Here is a 19,363-nt window from a genome sequence, read left to right as displayed (position 1 = left end):
CTAACTTAGTTATGTTATATATATGTATTGTTAGCTGTCAAACCCACTTCTTACCTGATATAGGTAGGGAGCAAGAGTGAAGTCAGATTAGGAGGCTAGTACAAGAGTCTAGATGAGAGTGGTAGTGACTTAGACTGAGGAGGAAATACCGCATGGCAGCAGTCTGCCAGTCAACAAATGAATGAAATGGGCTGTGTGTAAGACAACAAGGAGTGGTGGGGACTGTGGCAAACTGGAAAGCACATGCATCATCTAAAGCTATAACATAGCTCCAATTATTATTGTTGTTGTTAGTTGTTGACAAGTCAATTCTGACTCACAGCAACCCCATGTGTGCTAAGTAGAACTGCTCTGTAGGGTTTTCAAGGCTGTGACCTTTTGGAAGTACATTGCCAGGCCTGTATTCCAAGGTGTTATATCTGCTGTTATTGACAGCTTAGTGCAGCGTGAAGCAAGAAGGACTTAGAATGTAAAGGCCTGAGGTCTAGTCTCAGCATAGCCATTTACTCTGTGTGTCACTGCCTCTCCTTGAGCTCCAGTATGCTCCTCCATAAAGTGGGGTTGATCAATCCTTTCTCACTGGGCTCTTGGAAGAGTTCATTAGGGAAAGGCTACTGGCACACAGGAGGTGTGTTCGAATAGAATGACCATTATTATTACTACCTGGGAAACCCTGGTAGCGTACTGGTTAAGTGCTACAGCTGCTAACCAAAGGGTTGGCAGTTCAAATCCTCCAGGTGCTCCTTGGAAACTCTACAGGGCCGTTCTACTCTGTTCTATAGGGTTGCTATGAGTTGGAATCAACTCGATGGCACTGGGTTTGGGGTTATGGATTTCTCCCTGGTCCTTCTGCTCATTTCTAGAATTAAGAAAATACAATCTTGGTGTGGTCTCCTGCTTTCCTTCAAAACTCATCCCTGTAACAGCTGTTGCTAAAAGTATAAGAGGAAGATATTGACCTCATTAACTCTTTTTTGTAGATTTGGGATAAAAAGAATGTGTCGATGAGCAAGGCTGGCCTGCTGTTTCTAGCATTTCAGACAAGCTTTTTTTTTTTTTAACCATGTGTTTTTCATTTAGAGAAGTAAAAAACAGCAACAACAACAAACAAAACTATACATTTAGACATTTAAAACACACATCTAAACTACTTGTTATAAAGAGGAAATAACCAACTATTTGGAACTCAATGAGAATAAATGCCTCATAGAACAAAGACTGTGAGATGTGGGTAAAGAGGTACTCAGGTGGAAATCATAGCTTTTTATCAGAAACCAAGAAAGCCTAAAAACAGATTAATTAAGCCTCCAAATGAAGAAGCCAGGAAAATTACAACAAGGAAGTAGAATTAATAAATACAAAAGCAGAAGTTAATAAAATGGAAAAAAAGAAAACCAGGATAGTTGATCCTTAAAATTCAGGTTGGTTCTTTGACATGCATAACAAAACAGATAAAGCTTTAGCAAATGTGATCAAAGAACAAAGAGATAAATACAAATAAACAACTTTAGAAATTACAGAGCGGTCATAAAAATAGATATGGGGAAACAAAGACAAAGGCATTTTCAATAGTTTGTTGAGGTAAAAATATCAACTGTAATTATTACAGATTCTGGGCAAGACTGAAGGAGCTAGATTTAGCCCTTCTCACCTCCCATTATCTCCCACTCCTGCTTCCACTCACTCACCCCATAAACAAACAAAAAAACCAAACCCATTGCTGTGGAGTCGATTCTAACTCATAGCAATCCTATAAGATAGAGTAGAACTGCCTCATAGGGTTTCCTCATAGGGTTTCCAAGGAGTGCCTGGTAGATTCCAACTGGGGACCCTTGGGTTAGCAGCCGAGCTCTTAACCACTGCACCACAAGGGCTCTCACTCACCCCCTAGGTATCCATATTTAGATGTTCATTGAGGTCCCACTCCTAGGAGTCTCTGCAAGGAGTCTCTGCATTTTCAAACCAGCTTAACCCAACAGGCTAGATTTGTAACAGTTTGTTATGCAAGTCTCTTGTAAAAGCAGTGTACAGCTGTTTCAGTCTGAGAGTCTCTGTCTTTAAAAGCTGAACTTAACTAATTTACATTTATTGTAATTACTGATATGCTTGAACTTGTTTCTGCCATTTAATTTTGTGTCTATTATTTACTATGTAGGTTTTTTTTTTCCTCCTCATTTCCTGCTTTTGATGGATCAATTCAGTTTTCCTTTAGTTCCTTTTTTTTTCTTCTGTTGATTGGAGCATTATGTAGTCTATTTCCTTTCTGTCTTGGTACTGTGCAATATGGTAGTCACTAATATAGCCACATGTGAATATCAAGCACTTGAAATGTGACTAAGGCACTGAATTTTTAAATTTAGTTAATTTAAATGCAACTTTTTTTTTTTTTTATAAATAGCCATATGTGGCTAGTGGCTACCATATTGGACAGCACGGTTCTACTGATTACTCTTAATTTTTAATTCACATACCAAATTTATATATTTCTGATAACATCTGGAATAATACAGCAGTATCTATCTTGCCCACTCCCACCATGAACCTGACAAGAACGTTCATAATACTACAGCCAGACTGATGGAACGTTTTTTCTGGACCAGGCACTGCGTTGAGCACTTTAAATGTAATAAATATTTAATCCCTCACCACAACCCTATGAGGTAGACTTTAGCATTATTTAGGAATGAGTAAAGAAAAAAAAAAATTTTTTTTTATTTATTTATTTTTTAAGAACTCTGCTGCACAGTAGTTAAGTGCTCAGCTGCTAACCATAAAGTTAGCAGTTCAAACCCACCAGCCAGTCCTCAGGAGAAAGATGTGGCAGCCTGTTCCTGTAAAGATTACCAAAAAAACAAAAACCAAATTTGTTGCCGTCAAGTCGATTCCAATTCATAGGGACCCTATAGGACAGAGTCGAACTGCCCCACAGGGTTTCCAAGGAGCGGCTGGTGGATTGAAACTGCCAACATTTTGGTTAACATCTGAGCTCTTAACCACTGTACAACCAGAGCCCCTGTAAAGATTACCAACCAACCCACTGCATAAAGATTACAGCCTAGGAAATTCTATGGGGCAGTTCTACTCTGTCCTATAGGGTTGCTGTGGGTTGGAATCAACTCCAGGGCAACGGGAGGAATGAATTAACTGATAATCAGAGTGGTGAAGTGACTTGCCTAAGGTCATACAGCTAACAATTAGCTGAGCCCAGATTCAAAGCCAGGCAGTTGGCTCCACAATCCGGGCTCTTCACCACTCCATTATAAAATTTTAGCGTAATAGGATTTTGCTCTGTTCTTGCTTACTTCTGCTTCTCCCCATCTCTAATGTTAGACAACTTTTGTGCAGGGGAGGAGTTTCATGGGAAGAGGAACACCGCTCCCCTGGTTCTGTTCAATACACCCCTTCCAAAAACACCCACTGCCATTCCCTGTCTCCGACCACCAATATACCCCCTGGGAGGATTCTGCCCAGGTCCTGCTCTGTCTTCATTTCCCTGGCCTCACCTTCCTGGGCTCCTGCCGTCTACTCTCAGACAGGAAGCTTCCCCCAGATCATATGAGGGAATCGAAGTGAGGACACAGAATTTGTTTGCCATTTCTGGGCTCCTGTTAAGGTGAAAAGGTACCCAGCCAAAGGGCTCAGAGGCAAAGTTGACTGTCCACAGGTTCCACTGGAATATGCACCAGCAAGACCGGGGTCACAGTGGTAAGAGGAGAACAGCAAAAAGAAAAGTGAAATAAAGTAGTAATAAGAACAGATGTCACTTACTGAGCGCTCCCTCTGTACAAGGACTTCATGTGCCTTTTCTCATTTCATCCTCATAACCACCCTCAGTGGCAATGCTAGGTAGGTAATTAACCCCTAGCCATTAATACGAACAAATAATGGAAAATTATCCCTATTTTACAGATGAGGAAACCAAGGCTCATAGCATTCTCACAGCTATGGAACAACAGGATCAGGACTCAGATGCTGACCTGACTTCCAAACACACATAGTGAAGAGCCTGCCTCCCTCGGCTTCACCTTCCATCACGCCATGGCTTTGTATGTGCACACATAAAGTGCAGCTGGGACCATGCAGCTGGGAAGCGGGAGAACTGGGGCTCAAACCCAGGTCTTTTTGACACTGAAATCTATATACGGAGCCTAATCCCAGACACTGCTTCGAAGAGACTAGCCTGGGAACTCTGGGGAGGACAGGGACTTGCTGGCAGTTAATTTGAACCTCCCCCTCCACCACCACCCAGCCCCACCTCTGCCCACCCTAGCTGTCAGTAAATAGCTGTTTAATTAATCTAGGGGCAGCAAAAGGATGGGAAGAGAAGAAACAAAGGGCCAGGTCCTTCCCCTCTGCAACTCAGTTTCCCTCAGGCTCCAGGTAGTGTGTGATGATGGTTAAGGGCATGAACTCTGGAATCAGGGCTGAAATTGGTTTTCGCTAGTGCCTTTACTCTGTTCCTTGGTCACAGGGTGAGAGGCTGGGTGGTGCAGTGGATAGTAACACAGACTGAGGTCAGAGTGCTGGAGTTCTGTCCCAGCCTCTCCTCTCCATAGCTGTGTGACCTCGGGCAAGTCACTTAACATCTCTGAGCCTCTTCAGTGGGGATCACATTTTTTTCCACTGTAATAATAAAACCAAAAAACCTGTTACAGTCAAGTCAATTCCGACTCACAGTGACCCTATAAGACAGAATAGAACTGCCTCCGTAGTGCTTCCAAGGTGTAATCTTTATGGAAGCTGACTGCAACATCTTTCTCCTGTGGAGTGGCTAGTGGATTCGAAGCGCCAACCTTTTGGTTAACAGCCAAGCCCTTAACCACTGCACCACCAAAAAACCAAATCCATTGCTGTCAAGTCAATTCCGACTCATAGTGACAGAGTAGAACTGCCCCATAGAGCTTCCAAGGACCACCTAGTAGATTCAAACTGACCTTTTGGTTAGCAGCCATAGCACTTAACCACTAAGCCACTGGAGTTTCCACTGTGCCACCAGGGCTCCCATAATAATAATAATATCCACCTCATCTGCCTGAACTGGCAAGTGTTAGCTATTAGGATTCTCCATAGAACCGCCCTGCGTGGCCTTTTAAAGCACAAATCAGGTCATGCCCCATCCTGGCTTTAAACCCTCCTCCAGTATCCCATGTCATGTGGAATAAAATCTAAACTTGTCACCAAGGCCTACAAAGCCTTGCACAATCTGGTCCTGCCTGCCCCTCTGATGGATCTTCTGACCCTGCTCCCCTTGCCCACTGTGCTGCAGCCACATTGGCCTGGACCACACCAGCTCAGTCCTGCCTCAGGGCCTTTGCATGTGCTGTTCCCTCCACCTGGACACTCTTTCCCCAGATTTTTGCAAGGCTGGCTTCTTTTCATAAGTAAGTTCTCAGCTCCAATGTCTCTGACTCAGGGAGGCCCACCTAGTAAAGAACCTACCTCCCTTAGCCTTTACCCTCCATCACACCACCTCTCTGTATGTGCACCCAGCACCTGCCACTCTCTGAAATGATTTCATTCATTTGCTCGTTTACCCGGTGCTCCAGCTGGAATGTCAGCTCCACCAGACTGAGGGTTTTGTCTATTTCGTTCACTGCTGCATTTCCAATCCCTAAACCAATATCGGAAACCCTGGTGGGGTAGTGGTTAAGCACTACAGCTGTTAACCAAGAGGTTGGCAGTTCAAATCCGCCAGGCACTCCTTGGAAACTCTATGGGGCAGTTCTCCTCTGTCCTATAGGGTCGCTATGAGTCAGAATCGACTCCACAGCAGTGGGTTTGGTTTTAAACCAATATCTGGCACATAGTGGGTGCTCAATAAAGAAAGAAAGAATGAATGACCCTTTGAGGCTTCTGACCCTTTTGGTCTCCCACAGTAACAAAGAAATTCCCTACCCCTTTTTCCCCAATTCTGCATTAGAATCCCCTCCGCTCTCCCCCCACTGAACTACCTGAGGGCAGGGGTTTGGTCTGTTTTGCTCCCTGCAACATGCTCATCCTCAGGCCTAGAACGGTGCCTGGCGCACAGTAGTGCCCCGCAAGCGAATTGATTAATGAACTTGCGTTAATGTAGCCTTTCGGAGCCTCCCTTTCCTCATCTGTAAAACAGGAATAGTTTCGCTTGCCTTGGGGGGTTGCAGTAACGATGAAAGTGTTAGGAGACTGCCTGGTGCGGAGGAAGGCTCCATATCAAGTAAGGAGCCCTCTCGAGCCCCGGGCAGACAGGAGGATGGAAGGCAACGCGCCCCCAGCTACAGGCCTGCGGCGAGGGCTCGTCGCCCAGGAGGCGGAGGGCGCGTGCACTAATGGGGGACGCGGAGGCAATGTGCATGCCCCTGGAGGTGGCGGGCTCCCCGCGGGCAGCGCCCCATCGGGACTTACCCATGGCGAGCGGGACCCTGAGGCGCGCTGGGGGTGCTGAGGGCCGGGCACGCATCCCCCGGGCCGGAGTCCCCGCCGCAGCCGCCAGACAAACTTTCCGACCCGCCTCCTGCCTCCGTCCCTCCCTCCAGGCCCGCTCGCAGCGCAGCCGCCGCCACGTCGGCCAGCCCAGGCCCCGGTGCCTGGAGGCGGGACCGAGGGGCCCTGCGCCTGCCCTGGCTGGGCCGGGCCCGGCCAAGCCTGGATGGGCCCGCCACCCGGAGGTCTTCCCGGGCCTCCACCGCTGGGTTGCGGGCGGAGAAAGGAAATTCCCCTATCACTGCGGCCCACACTTGTTTGTGCTCCCCAGCGTGTATATACACACAAACACACCCACACGCACACACACACACACATTTTTTCTCTCTCTGTCTCGCGGGTCTGCACTCAAGGGGACACACACACCCACTTCAGCCACTCAGAGACTCACTCTCTGACGGATTCCTCCATCCATCCATTCAATACTTACTCCGGGCCAGGCACTGAGCTAGGGTTTGGGGACCAGCTGGAGAACAAGATCGACGGGTTTTCTATTCTTGTGGAGTTTACTTTCTAGTAGGGAAAGTCAAGATGGAAAAATAAGTAACTAAACAAAGAAGCCAGCGATAAAGCGTAGGCAGAGAATTAGACTAGGCGATGGGTTGAGCAGGCACTGTAGCTTGTGGTCTGGGAAGGCCCCTCTGAGAAGCTGAGACTCCAGAGACAAGAAAGTGGCAGCCAAGTCTGGGAGCAGAGCATTCCGGGGGAGGGAACAGCAAAGGCGGATGCCCTGAAGTGAGAACAAACTTTGTTATTGCTGAGTACTGGAAAGTTGATTTCAACTCAGAGCAACCCTATGTAATAGAGTAGAACTGATCTATAGTTATAGTGTTTTCTAGGCTGTAATCTCTATCAGAGCAGACTGGCAGATCTTCTCTCTGGTGGAGCCGCTGGATGGGTTTGAACTACCAACCAGTCTTTGGGTTAGCAGCCCAGCTCTTAACCCTTGCTCCACCAGAGCTCCTTTGGAACCAACTTGGGGGGCATGAAGAAACTGAAGCCAGAGTGTCTGGAGCAAGGAGTCAGTAGGGAGAATAAAGGAAGATGAGCCCCAGGGAGGAGCTGGCAGAGCTCTTTATTAAAAGTAGCAATAGATGGCACATCAAAGAATACCACAAACTTGGAGCAAGACTCAAGGAAATAAAAACCTAGTTCCATTTTTGGTATCTTTCTAAACAAACTTTGATTTCTTCATTTTCCTTCTTATTTTTAAGCTTTATTGAAGTATAACTGACATACAATAAGCTGCATGTATTTAAAGTATACAATTTCACAAATTTTGACATGTGTGTACACCCACGAAACCATCATCACCGTGAAAAGAAGGCACATATCCATTATCCTCAATGTGTTATATACCTTAATTATTTATTTGTTTATTGCATCTTCCTTGTTAAAACAAAGCTCCATGATTGAGGGGAAAAATTTTTTTAATCTCTTTCATTCACTTTGGTATGCCCAGTTTTATGGTTCAGGATAAACACCTAGAACTAGTAGGTGCTCAATAATAATTGTTGAAAACTTTTAATTCCTCTTATTCACATAAGCTTATCAGATTTCCTGGATTTTGTTCCCCAAGGTCTAACCTTAAGGAGAACCTAGATCGGGGGCTGCAGATTCATATGCTTAGAGTGACCACACAGGTATTATCAATGAAAGAATTGGGCTGGGTATAGGCAACATGGAGTGGTGAGGACGGTAGCAAACTGAAGGCTGTATGTTTTGAGCAAGAACTGGCAAACTACAGGCTGCTATGGTTTTGTAAATAAAGTTTTATTGGAATGTAGCCATGCCCATCATTTACATACTCTTCTTGTGCTCTCCCTAGCTTCTTTTGGAGACTCAATTCCCCGCTCACTAACCAGTCTTTTACCTCCCAGATCATCTCATTTTCTTATTCAAAGCCTCTAGGATCTCCACTCCACCCAAAGTAACCTTTGCTTTCCTAATGCTGTTAAAGTACCGTGATAAACAAAGAGCCATCTGCTCCACTCCTCCACCCTTTGGCAATATGATAGAGACAATGTTTGAAATTAAAGTTGTATTTCTTTATCATGAGCACACTCTTAGGCAATGTTACCTCTCCTCTCCAGGTTGTTACAATGATGTGTGAAAACACTTAAGCTTCTGGCTTTTATGACGCTGATAGGTAGTAGAGGAGAGAGACATCTATCAAATAGTCACACAAAGAAACAAACCAAAAGGGAAATCAGCAACACTGCTAAAGAGGAGAGGTTCATAGGGACACGGGGGTTTATAAAAGTTGGATTTTCCCTCTGAAAATTCAGGGAGGACTTCCCTGAGGAAGTGACACTTGAGCTAAGGATGGAAGAATATATAGATGTTAATTGGGCAACAGAGGGAGAAAAGAGCATTCCTGGCTCAAGAAGTAGTAGGTGCAAAGGCCCTGTGGCAAGAGGAAGCAAGGCAAGAATGAGAGACAGAGCAGGCAAGAATGAAGAACAGAAAGCAAGGGGGTGCTTGCTGGGAGATGAGGCTTGAAGAGGGCCCAGTGGTCCCGTGCTGAGCTTCCTGGGCTGAATTAAGGATTGGGTCTTTTCCCTAAGCACAACAGGGAGCCATTGAAGGGTTTTAAACTGCGTTTCCTACCATAGAAGTCAAAGCAAGTCTGACCATGGCAAACCTTGGACTTGTAAATATGTTTGCACAGTGGATTTTCCAAAGCAGGAGATCAGACAGATTTGGTAACTGTAGAAATGCCTATGGGACACTAACAATTATGATAATGAAGCCACAAACCTGGGAAACTGGGCATTATAAATAGAATTTATTGTGGGCCTACTTTGAGTAGACTGGGCTGATAAAAGGTGCCAGAAACCACAGTATGCCAACACAAAGGGTGTGATGTTTGAAAAGGTGGCCTGTGTGTGTGTGAATGAAACTCAGGGACTGCAGAAATGAGAGCCTTTGAGTCGTAGCAACCCTTGGACCAAGAGGCCTTTCTTAGGTATTTCAAACAGGACCCAGTGGTGTTTATCCTGAACCATAAAACTGGGGATACCAAAGTGAATGAAAGAGATTAAAATTTTTTTCCTCATGAAGACTATCTACTAGCCACCAGGCACCCTCACGAGCAACATCTTATTTAATCTTAAGCATCCAGCAAAGTAGAATGAATTATTCCCATTCTGAAGATGATACGGCTGAAATTCAGAGAAATGATGCTCACTGCTCAGTTACACCACATAACAGGCACTGTGGCTGCCTCCTGAGTACCCCAGCTCCCTTCCTCCTCACTTGTAGAGTATGTCTCCATCTATAAACTCATTACCATCGAGTTAATTCCGACTCAGAGCGACCCTATAAGACAGAGTAGAACTGCCCCATGTAGTTTCCAAGGAGCGCCTGGTGGATCCAAACTACTGACCTTTCGGTTAGCAGCTGTAGCTCTTAACCACTACGTCACCAGGGCTTCCTCTCCATCTATAGATGATGGAAATGCCAGATCCTCACTTTTCTCACTTCCTCTGAGGGCAAGTTTGATGGGGAAAGGAGGGACTTCTAGGAAAGGGTTTTCTCCCAAATGATGAGAGTTGTACCAGAGGTAGTACCTCAGTTCTTCAGCCAGATGCTTTTGTGTCTTCATATGTTGAATGGAACTTTGGCAGCCACTTTGTGACCAGAAGGTGACAAGTGTAAGGACCAAAACAACATACAAAGACTGGTATGGCATAAAGATGGAAAGGCTGTGGGGCTTTGAAACCAACTGAATGAAACCTGGAACTCTCTACCTCTGGAGAGTTTGTTCTGTAAAATAATAACTGAACATGTTTAAGCTCTTTTAGTGGCCAATCTGTTATTTGCAGCTTAAAACATTAAAACTGTGGCAGAGCCTATTAATGGTTTCCCAATAGTCTTCCCCTACTTCCTTTTTAGGAATAATCCTGCTAAAATATTAGTTAAGTCTATGGCTGCCCTGCTAGATAATGATTCCCAGATTCCTTTGCAGCTTTCTGGGTCATGTGACTAAGTTTTGACCAATAGGATGTGAGTGGAAGTGATGTTGTGTATCTTTGGGACAAATCCTTAGCTGCTTGTTCCCTGCTTCCTCTTCCTGCCTCCTGCTTCTTGCTGACTAGAGATGGTGAAAATGGAATAGCTACCTTGCCTCAAAGAACGAAGCTACAGGATGGGAATGACAGAATTGACCTGCAAGCCTTGATCCAACTGTTACATAAGCGAGAAATGAACATCTCTCATATTTAAGCCACCATTTTTAGGTTTGGAGTCCCTGGGTGGTGCAAAGTGCGCGGCTACTAATGGAAAGGTTGGTGGTTCGAGTCCACCCAGAGGCACCTTGGAAGAAAGGCCTGGTGATCTACTTCTGAAAGGTCAGCCATTAACCGGTTGCCGTTGAGTTGATTGTGACTCATAGTGACTCCATAGGACACAGTAGAACTGCCCCATAGAGTTTCCTAGGTTTTAATCTTTATGGAAGCAGACTGCCACAGCTCTCTGGCAGAGCAGCTTGTGGGTTCAAACCCCAGATGGTTCAGTTAGCAGCCAAGTACTTAACCACTGTGCCACCAGGGCTCCTTCAAAAGATCACAGCCATTGAAAACCCTGTGGAGCACGGTTGTACTCTGAAACCCAAGGCATCACTATGAGTCAGAATCGACTCCAGGGCCATTGGTTGATGATTATTTTTAGGTTACTTTGTTATAGTAGCTTATCCTGTACTCTAACTAACTAATATGGTAATCAAAACTCAAAGCTATTCAGTGGTGAATCAAGTCAGGGCTCTTGTTGCAAGCCACGGAAGCTGCCTTGCTCCTGTGTCTGAGCATTGGTTGGCAAGAAATGGGGAAAATGAGGGGCTTCTATAGTGGAAGGTGGTCCCTGTGTTCCCCCAGGACACCACACAATGCGGGAAGCCCTCTACCTCCTTACATAGAAACGGTTGTTGGATGTGGGGAATCTCTTATTTTAGGCACTCCATAAATGACAATAGTTTTCATTTATGAAGTGCTTATCATGTACCTGACATTGTTCATGTGTTTTATCTCTAGTTATTCATTCTTCACAAAAACCCTACCAGGTGGATATCATCCATAATCTTTATTTTATAGGTGAAGAAACTAAGGTACAACCCACTGCTGTCGAGTCAATTCCGACAGAGCTTAAATGACTTGCTCTTCCTCAAATTCACCAAGCACACTCCTGCCCTGGGGGCTTTGCACTTGCTATTCCCTCAGCCTGGAATGTTCTTTCTTAGGGAATCCAATCACATGGCTCTAACATCACCTTGTCATTGAAGCTGTAAAAATGGTGTGGGTGTGGCAGTTGACCTCCTCTCTCTTCACAATGTGGAGGAGAATCAAGATCAACAGCCCAAGGCTGATTCCTAGAAACAGGTCAGACATGCCTCCTCTTTCTGCAGTCTACCAATTCTGACAGCAACCGTCCCTCCCATGGCACTCTCTACTTCTCTGCTGGGTTTGATAATTCATTGCAATGGCCACACACAACTCAAAGACAATACTCACGATTATGGGGTTTATTAGGGAAGCAACAATTACATTTCAGGTTCAGGAACACTCAGGATACAGTTCTTCCATCAGGACAACCTCTTCCCAACTGTGCTCGCCCACACCTCTTTCTGGCCCGCAGCCTCTGCCCTGCTCAGGCAAGTGTTACAGTAAGTCCCCAAAGGCACCCCAGGCATTCAGCTTTCTCGCTCAGTGAGCCAGGAAGCCCACTGTGAGTTCTCCTGCTGGTCTCTCCTGCCACTGCTTCTCACCATCTTCAGGGGTACAGCTTACTCCCTCTTGGTCCAAAGGACGTGCTCTCCTGTCCTGGCTGCTCTTCCTTGATGGCAGGTAAAATCCTCTTTCCCACCTCCGGGTTGGCTCATTTCAAGCGCAGTGGGATGGCAAAACTGACCAATCCCTTTCATGGGCCAAAATCACCCTATTACATAGTCCCGCCCAATCACCTGGGTGGGAGTTACAAGACCATGGCTAGAAAGGCCACACAAGAGTGATCCATTGCACTGCAGAAGCCTTCTTGACCACATTATTTAAAATTGTGCCACTCCCCCCTCTGCTCCCCTGCACTCTATTACCCATCACTTGTCATCCAGAATAGGGAGCTTTTGAGTGAAGAGGCCACTATTAATAGTTATTCCAGAGCAACAGGCAAACCTGGGACTGTCCCAGGCAAACTGGGATGCATGTCATTCCATCCACCCCACTTCCCTGCTTTATTTTTCTGCATAGCTCCTGTTACCTCTTGTCAACTATACATTTTCCTTATTTGTTTATTGTCTGTTTCCACCTACTAGAATGTAAACTCCATGAGGGCAGGGATTTTTCTCTGTTTTGTTCACTGCTATATCCCCAAGGTCTATCACATGGCCTGGAATATTGTAGTCACTCAATAGATATTTGTTGAATAAATGAATGAGTGGGCATCTGGTGCTGATGGGTAGGAAGTAAGGAAGAGGCTACAAGTCTTCCTTCAGGGCCAGCCACAGGCTCAGGGTCAGGTCTGAAAAGTAGACGCCCCATCCTTCCACCCTCCATTCCTTGGCTTTTCTACCAGAGCCCAGCTGCCTATTCCATAGCCAGAGGCAGAGAACTCCAAGATATACTCCTGGTGCTGTCACCCCAGTCTTGCAGCAGCCTCCCTTCCAGCACAAAGAGTCCTTTGGAACCAGGCCACTGCCCCAGCCTTTTCAGCTCTCAACATGTCCCCAGCACCACTGTGCACCAGTCACATGGAACTGCTGGCCCTTCTCCAACCTAACCCTGGCCTGTGTCCATTCTCTCTGCTTGGAACCTGAACACCCGCCTACTCCTCCACCTGGTGAGGCTTTTGCAACCTGAGAAGATCAATGAGGGTAAAAGTACAGGGAAATGAGATACACACCGGACAGGAAAGTAAATAGGCAAAAAGATTTGGGATGGCAGTTTGGCCCATGGGTCAAATTTTAAAATGTTCATCTCCTATGACCCAGCAATGTCACTTCTAGAAAGATGTCCTCAGAAACATTCATACGTGTGCAAAGATGCCTGGATAAGCCTACTCATTGCAGCATTATTTGTAAGAGAAAAAAAAAAAAAACCACACACCAACCCTAGGAACAACAATTTGGCAACAGGGAACTTGTTGCATGGTCATTTAGAAGGATGTGGTGGTTTTATACGTAGTGATATGGACAATTGTCCAAAATAAATTGCCCAAGGGGAAAAAAGCAGATTGGAAAAGAACACACAGTATGCATTCTCGTTTATGTTGGGACTGTATGTCAAACATATCAAAGATCCTGGAGATGGCACAGGACTGGGCAACACTTAATTCTGCTATACATAACATTGGAGCCCTGGTGGTGCAGTAGTTAAGAGTTCCACTGCTAACCAAAAAGGTCAGCAGTTCAAATCCACCAGCCACTCCTTGGAAATCCTATGGGGCAGTTCTACCCTGTCCTATAGGGTCTCTAGGAGAGAGAATCAACTCCATGCAACGAGTTTGGTTTGGTTTTTTGGTTATACATAACATTGCCATGAGTCAGAGCCAACTACACCAACCAACAACATATGTGTATGAGCGTAGACACTGTATTTAAAAAAAAAAATCTGGAAATTAACTTTATACAGTTACTGGGGGAGAGGTAGACTGAGGAGGGGGATAGGCAGTCTTTTTGGTTTTTTTTTTTGGTGTGTGCAAAATTCTGTATTGTAAGAATTTTTTACAGCCTATATTTATATTTATATTAGCTTTGCAATTAAAAAGCAAAAAACAGATACCAACACCAAAAGTTTATTTTCTCCAACACAGCTTAGGTTTTGTCTCCTCTGGAGAATTTTCCCTGATTCCATTTCTTCCACAACCTCGCCACTCCCATACCCTCATTAAGTGCACTCCCTGAGCCTCAATTTTCTTTTCTGTGAAATGAGTTTTAATCATTTAATCTTATTACCTCTAATAAACTCAATAAATGTTGCTATTACAGTCAATCCTCATTATTCCCAGATTCCGAGTATTTGTGAATTCGACCACTCACTATAATTTATTTGTAAGCACGAAGTCATACTCAGGTTGCTTTTGCAGTTATTTGTGGGCATGCGCAGAGCAGCGAAAAATTTGAATCGTCCAAAACGCACATTTCCAGCTGAGGCTGAACGAGGGGACACTCTGCCCTCGTTTCAGTTCTACTGTGAACAAGCGTCCTTTTTTTGGTCTAGTTAGTGGCACTTTTTTTACATTTGGTGCTTTTTGTTGGTGATTTCCCTGTTTAAAATGGCTCCGAGTCATAGTACAGAAGTGCCGTCCTTAGCACAAGAAAGCTATGCTAGGCCTTAGGGAGAAAATATCCATATTTAGATGAACTTCATTCAGGCATGAGTTACAGTACTGTTGGCCGTGAGCTCAATGTTAATGAATCAACAATATATATTAAACAAGGTGTCTATACACAGAAACACACATAAAACAAAGTTAGGCACTGTTTAAAGGGCGCTGGTGGCCAGTGGTTAAAGCACTTGGATGCAAACTGAAAGGCTGGTAGTTCAAACCCAGCAGCCGCCCTATGGGAGAAAAATGTGGCAGTTTGCTTCCCTAAAGAATTGCAGCCTTGGAAACCCTATGGGGACAGTTCTACCCTGTCCCATAGGTTCGATATGAGTCAGAACCGATGCAGCGGGTTTGGTTTTTCTTGATGCACTGGTTAGTTGATTACAATGTTGTGACCAGAGGCTCAAAGGAACCTAACCCTGTATTTTCCCTAAGAGCAATGGTTCAGTATCTGCTAATTCAGTGCTCGCCGCGCCATTATACAACGTAACTATGGCTTATCCTAGCACTTAAAATTCAGGGGCCCAAAGGGCGAGGAGTGTGGCTTCTCAGGACAAAGAGAGACTCCCAGACAGAGCAAAGAGATTCCGAAAAGTTTATACTCCAGAAGTACCTAAGTTTTCAGAAAAGAAAGCCGAAGAACTGGGAAGCGGTGCCATCAAAGCCGCCATGAGAGTCACCCAGGGTTTCAGAAAAGAGGCGAGAAGAGCTCTTTACCGAGAGTTACCGAGGGTTTACGGAGATAGTCGAAGAGTTGGGAGGAAGAGCCACGCGGGTGTCCCCGAGGGGTACGGAAGGCTTCCGGAAAAACCCAAAGCTTGGGAAACGGAACTAGTTCCACAGGCGGAAGTGTCCGAGGTGGAGCCGGTTGAGTGGCCGAGGAGGGCCGAGGGTTTCCGGATCTAGCCGAAGCAGCGCCGACAGTTTCCGGACAGAGCCGAGAGACTCCGAGCGGAGGCGCGAAGATGGCGGCGCCCATTGCTCTGTCGGCTGACAAGAGCGAGGAGCTGGCTCCCGAGGCTGAGGCGCTGGCCGTGGCCCGGGAGCGGACCAATCGCTTCTTGAGCGGCCTAGAGCTGGTGAAGCAGGGCGCCGAGGCGCGCGTGTTCCGAGGCTACTTTCAGGGCCGCGCGGCTGTGGTGAAGCACCGCTTCCCCAAGGGTTACCGGCACCCGACGCTGGAGGCGCGACTCAGCCGGCGGCGGACGGTGCAGGAGGCCAGGGCGCTGCTCCGCTGTCGCCGCGCAGGTGAGGCAGGCCCGGCTCCGGGGCGTGGGGGTACCCTGAGGCTCCGAGCCCCGGAAGACGGCGGTTTGCCTCAGTTTCTCAACTTTTATCTTCTGCCTTCATTAATTTTAAGAAGCCGCGTGGCCTAGCTGCAGCCAACATTTGCTCTGGATCCGTTCTTGGTTCACATCCCAGCCCTGCCACTGTTGCTCAACGTTGACCATGTTATTAAAGCTCCCTGAACCTCGTTTTCCCCATTTGTACCTCTCTTGAGCTCAAATTTCGATTATTCACGTCTTTATTAGTTTTTTTTTTAAGTAGTATTTTATTGTGTTTTTGGTGAAGGTGTACACAGCAGTTGATGTTCCCATTCAACAAATTATCAATGACATTGGTTACATGAACATTTTCATTATTTCTGTTCTGGTTCTGTTTCCTTTAGTCTATTTTGCCGGACGTCTTACATTTTCATCTTTGTTTCAAAGTAGTTGTTGACCCATTGGTCTTGTATAAATGATCTTTTAAAGGAGCACAGTACTCACGGGTGATATTGTTTTGTAAGTCAGTCTGTTATCTGGGTAAAAGATGACCTCAGGGGCTAGTTTTAGTTCAAGGTTTAAAGAATATCTCAGGGCAATAGTCTTGGTTAGTCCTCCAGTTTCAGCTGGCACAGTAAGTGTGTTTTTTTTTTAATTTTTGGAATTTGAGATTCTTTTCCACATTTTTCTCCCACTCTATCAGGTCCATCTATTGTGGCTCTGATCACAAAGGTCTGTAGTAGTAGTGCCGGGCACCATCTAGTTCTTCTGGTCTCAGAGTAGATGAGGCTGTGGTTTGTGTAGACTATTAGTCCTGTAGACTACATTCTTCTCTGAATCTTTGGTTTTCTTCTTTCTCTTTTGCGCCAGGTGAATAGAGGCCAATAGTTGTATCTTAGATGGCTTGCACGCTTTTAATACCCTGACACTACTCACCAAACTAGGATGTAGGACATAAACATTATGAACCATATTATGCCACTTGACCGAGATGTCCCACGAGACTATGGTTTACTTGGTTAGTTTTAAGAAACAGAGTCTCTGCTTTCAAATACCAGTTCTGCTGCTTCGTATATAGCCAGCTCTTGAGCAAGTTATTTAACCTCTGAACCTCAGTTTCCCCACGCGTGAAGTGGAAGTGATGGTAAGGTCCCCACCTCACAGGCATGTTGTAACAACTAGATGAGGTATGTTTACCATCATGTATTATGTTTGAATGCATGCCTGGCACAAAGTGCTCGATAAATGTTAGATTGCATGAAATCGTTCTTTTTTTTTTTTTTTTTCATTAAAACACCATTGTGCTTGTGCCGACAACCATAAGCCTTGTCTTTAGCTGAGAAACTGAGGCTCAGTGAGGGGAAGTAACTTGCCCACAGTCACACAGCCAGGCTTCCAGGCCATATCTTTCTGACTTGGAAAGACTGATTTTTCACTTCTTGCTCTTCTTTCTTTCATTTTAGGCACCTGCTGTGCATCAGGACGTTGTTAGGTGCTGGGAGATCTGGGGGGAATTCAGTGGTGAACAAGCAGACACATCTCTGTCTTCCCTGGATGTAAGGAAGTTATTTATGCGTTCGTATTTCTATTTTCACCCTCTCTAGGATGTAAGTTCCATTAAGCAGAAATTGTGGCTGCCTTGTTTACTGCTGGATCGGCCCCACTAATAATGTCCCCAGTATCTACAACAGTGTCCTGAGCATGGTTGACGTTCAGTAAAGATTCATTGAATGCACTCATTGGAGGTATTGTTCTCATGTTATAGAAGCATGAACTGAGGCTTGGGGAAGTTAATGTAACTTTAAGTTTACATAATAATAAGAAAGGGAGCTGGGATTTGAACCCTGTTCGTTCCGATTGCAGAGATCAATCTCTAAGCCACCGTACTGCTTGGCCTCCTGTTTATGTCCTCTTCAGGTACAAACTGCTCTGCCTAGGCTGTGCTTCCCCTTCTGGCTCTTTGTTTTGTTTTTTTAGGGAGCAAGTATGGCAAATAAAGCCCAAGCATAAATGGTGGTGTGGGAAAGGAGGAGGAAACTTTGGTACTTCTAAACTAGGCTGTGAGGTGCTCTTAGACACAGTCCTGCTAGGAATAAGCTGGGGAAACTTCCAGATGAGTTAAGCTGTACCGGGTCATACCATTTCCAAATCTTTTTCCTGACATAAGCAGATATAGACTGTAAAAAACTGGCTCAATCTTTGAAAAATAAGCTTACCGTTAAAAAAAAGAAGAATCCAACCAATAATGGCCTATTTCTTGATTGCAGGGATATCTGCCCCAGTTGTCTTTTTTGTGGACTATGCTTCCAACTGTTTATACATGGAAGAAATTGAAGGCTCGATGACTGTTCGAGATTATATTCAGTCCACCATGGAGACTGAAAAAGCTCCTCAATGTCTCTCCCGCTTGGCCAAGACCGTAGGGCAGGCTTTAGCTCGACTGCATGATGAAGACCTCATTCACGGCGATCTCACCACATCCAACATGCTCCTGAAACCCCCCCTGGAACAGCTGAACATCGTGCTCATAGACTTTGGGCTGAGTTTCATTTCAGCACTTCCAGAAGATAAGGGAGTAGATCTCTACGTCCTCGAGAAAGCTTTCCTCAGTACTCATCCCAACACTGAGACTGTGTTTGAAGCTTTTCTGAAGAGCTATTCCTCCTCCTCCAAAAAGGCCAGGCCAGTGCTAAAAAAATTAGATGAAGTACGCTTGAGAGGGAGAAAGAGGTCCATGGTTGGATAAAAGAATACATGTGGCAACCACACAGTTAGGATTTTATTTCAAAATAAATTTGAAAGAATGCTACAAATATGAGTGAAGACCTAAATAAAGGTGTTGAGATATTTTTAAGTGGTGTCTGTGATCATGCTTGTTAAGCGTCTTTATCTGCAGTTGACTGTTATGAAGAACCACCTATGTATAGGACTTCTAGGCAGAACTGAGTATTTAAAATAAATCAAGGACAGAGTTTCTCCCAAATTGTGACATGCTTACCGCAGCTACATGGGCGTGACGTTAAAAAGCGCTGGTTCACATAACGAGGCATTTTTCTGTTCAGTCCCTTTTCAGCCCCCTAATCCAGTACAGGGTCAGTGGAAAAGAGGAAGACCCTCAACGAGGTGGATTGACACAGTGGCTGCAACAATGAGCTCAAGCATAACAATTGTAAGGATGGCTCAGGACCGGGCAGTGTTTGGTTCTGTTGTGCATAGGGTCACTGTGAGTCGGAACCGACTCGACGGCACTTAACAGCAACAACAATCCAGCATTTGTAGGAGCCCTGGTGGCACAGTGGTTAAGTATAGAAGATAAGGGCTGT

General features: G+C 45.3%; 1 protein-coding gene across 2 annotated transcripts; it reads left to right on the top strand.

Annotated features, from left to right (window-relative positions):
* The first annotated feature begins 15,696 nt into the window (after positions 1-15,696).
* TP53RK (TP53 regulating kinase) lies at positions 15,697-18,894 on the top strand. Of its 2 annotated transcripts, none has more exons than XM_003411591.4 (2): positions 15,697-16,023; positions 18,308-18,894. In XM_003411591.4, the coding sequence occupies exons 1-2, from the start codon at positions 15,741-15,743 to the stop codon at positions 18,784-18,786; spliced, it is 762 nt and encodes a 253-aa protein (XP_003411639.1). In that variant the 5' UTR covers positions 15,697-15,740; the 3' UTR covers positions 18,787-18,894. The 2 variants fall into 2 exon arrangements, 1 of the variants encoding a protein (XP_003411639.1); XR_002786220.2 differs by lacking the exon at positions 15,697-16,023 and adding an exon at positions 16,034-17,785 and having other exon boundaries at positions 18,308-18,420.
* The last annotated feature ends 469 nt before the right edge of the window (positions 18,895-19,363 follow it).

Source organism: Loxodonta africana, chromosome 24 (assembly GCF_030014295.1).
Source record: "Loxodonta africana isolate mLoxAfr1 chromosome 24, mLoxAfr1.hap2, whole genome shotgun sequence".
In the NCBI taxonomy this organism is placed as follows: domain Eukaryota; kingdom Metazoa; phylum Chordata; class Mammalia; order Proboscidea; family Elephantidae; genus Loxodonta; species Loxodonta africana.
This window is presented reverse-complemented; position numbering and strand designations above follow the sequence as displayed.

Excerpts from the sequence above, each read along its gene's own strand:
- TP53RK (XM_003411591.4), top strand. The coding sequence starts at position 15,741 with ATGGCGGCGCCCATTGCTCTGTCGGCTGACAAGAGCGAGGAGCTGGCT. Across the intron at positions 16,024-18,307 it reads GCTCCGCTGTCGCCGCGCAG|GGATATCTGCCCCAGTTGTC; the intron begins GTGAGGCAGGCC and ends TCTTGATTGCAG.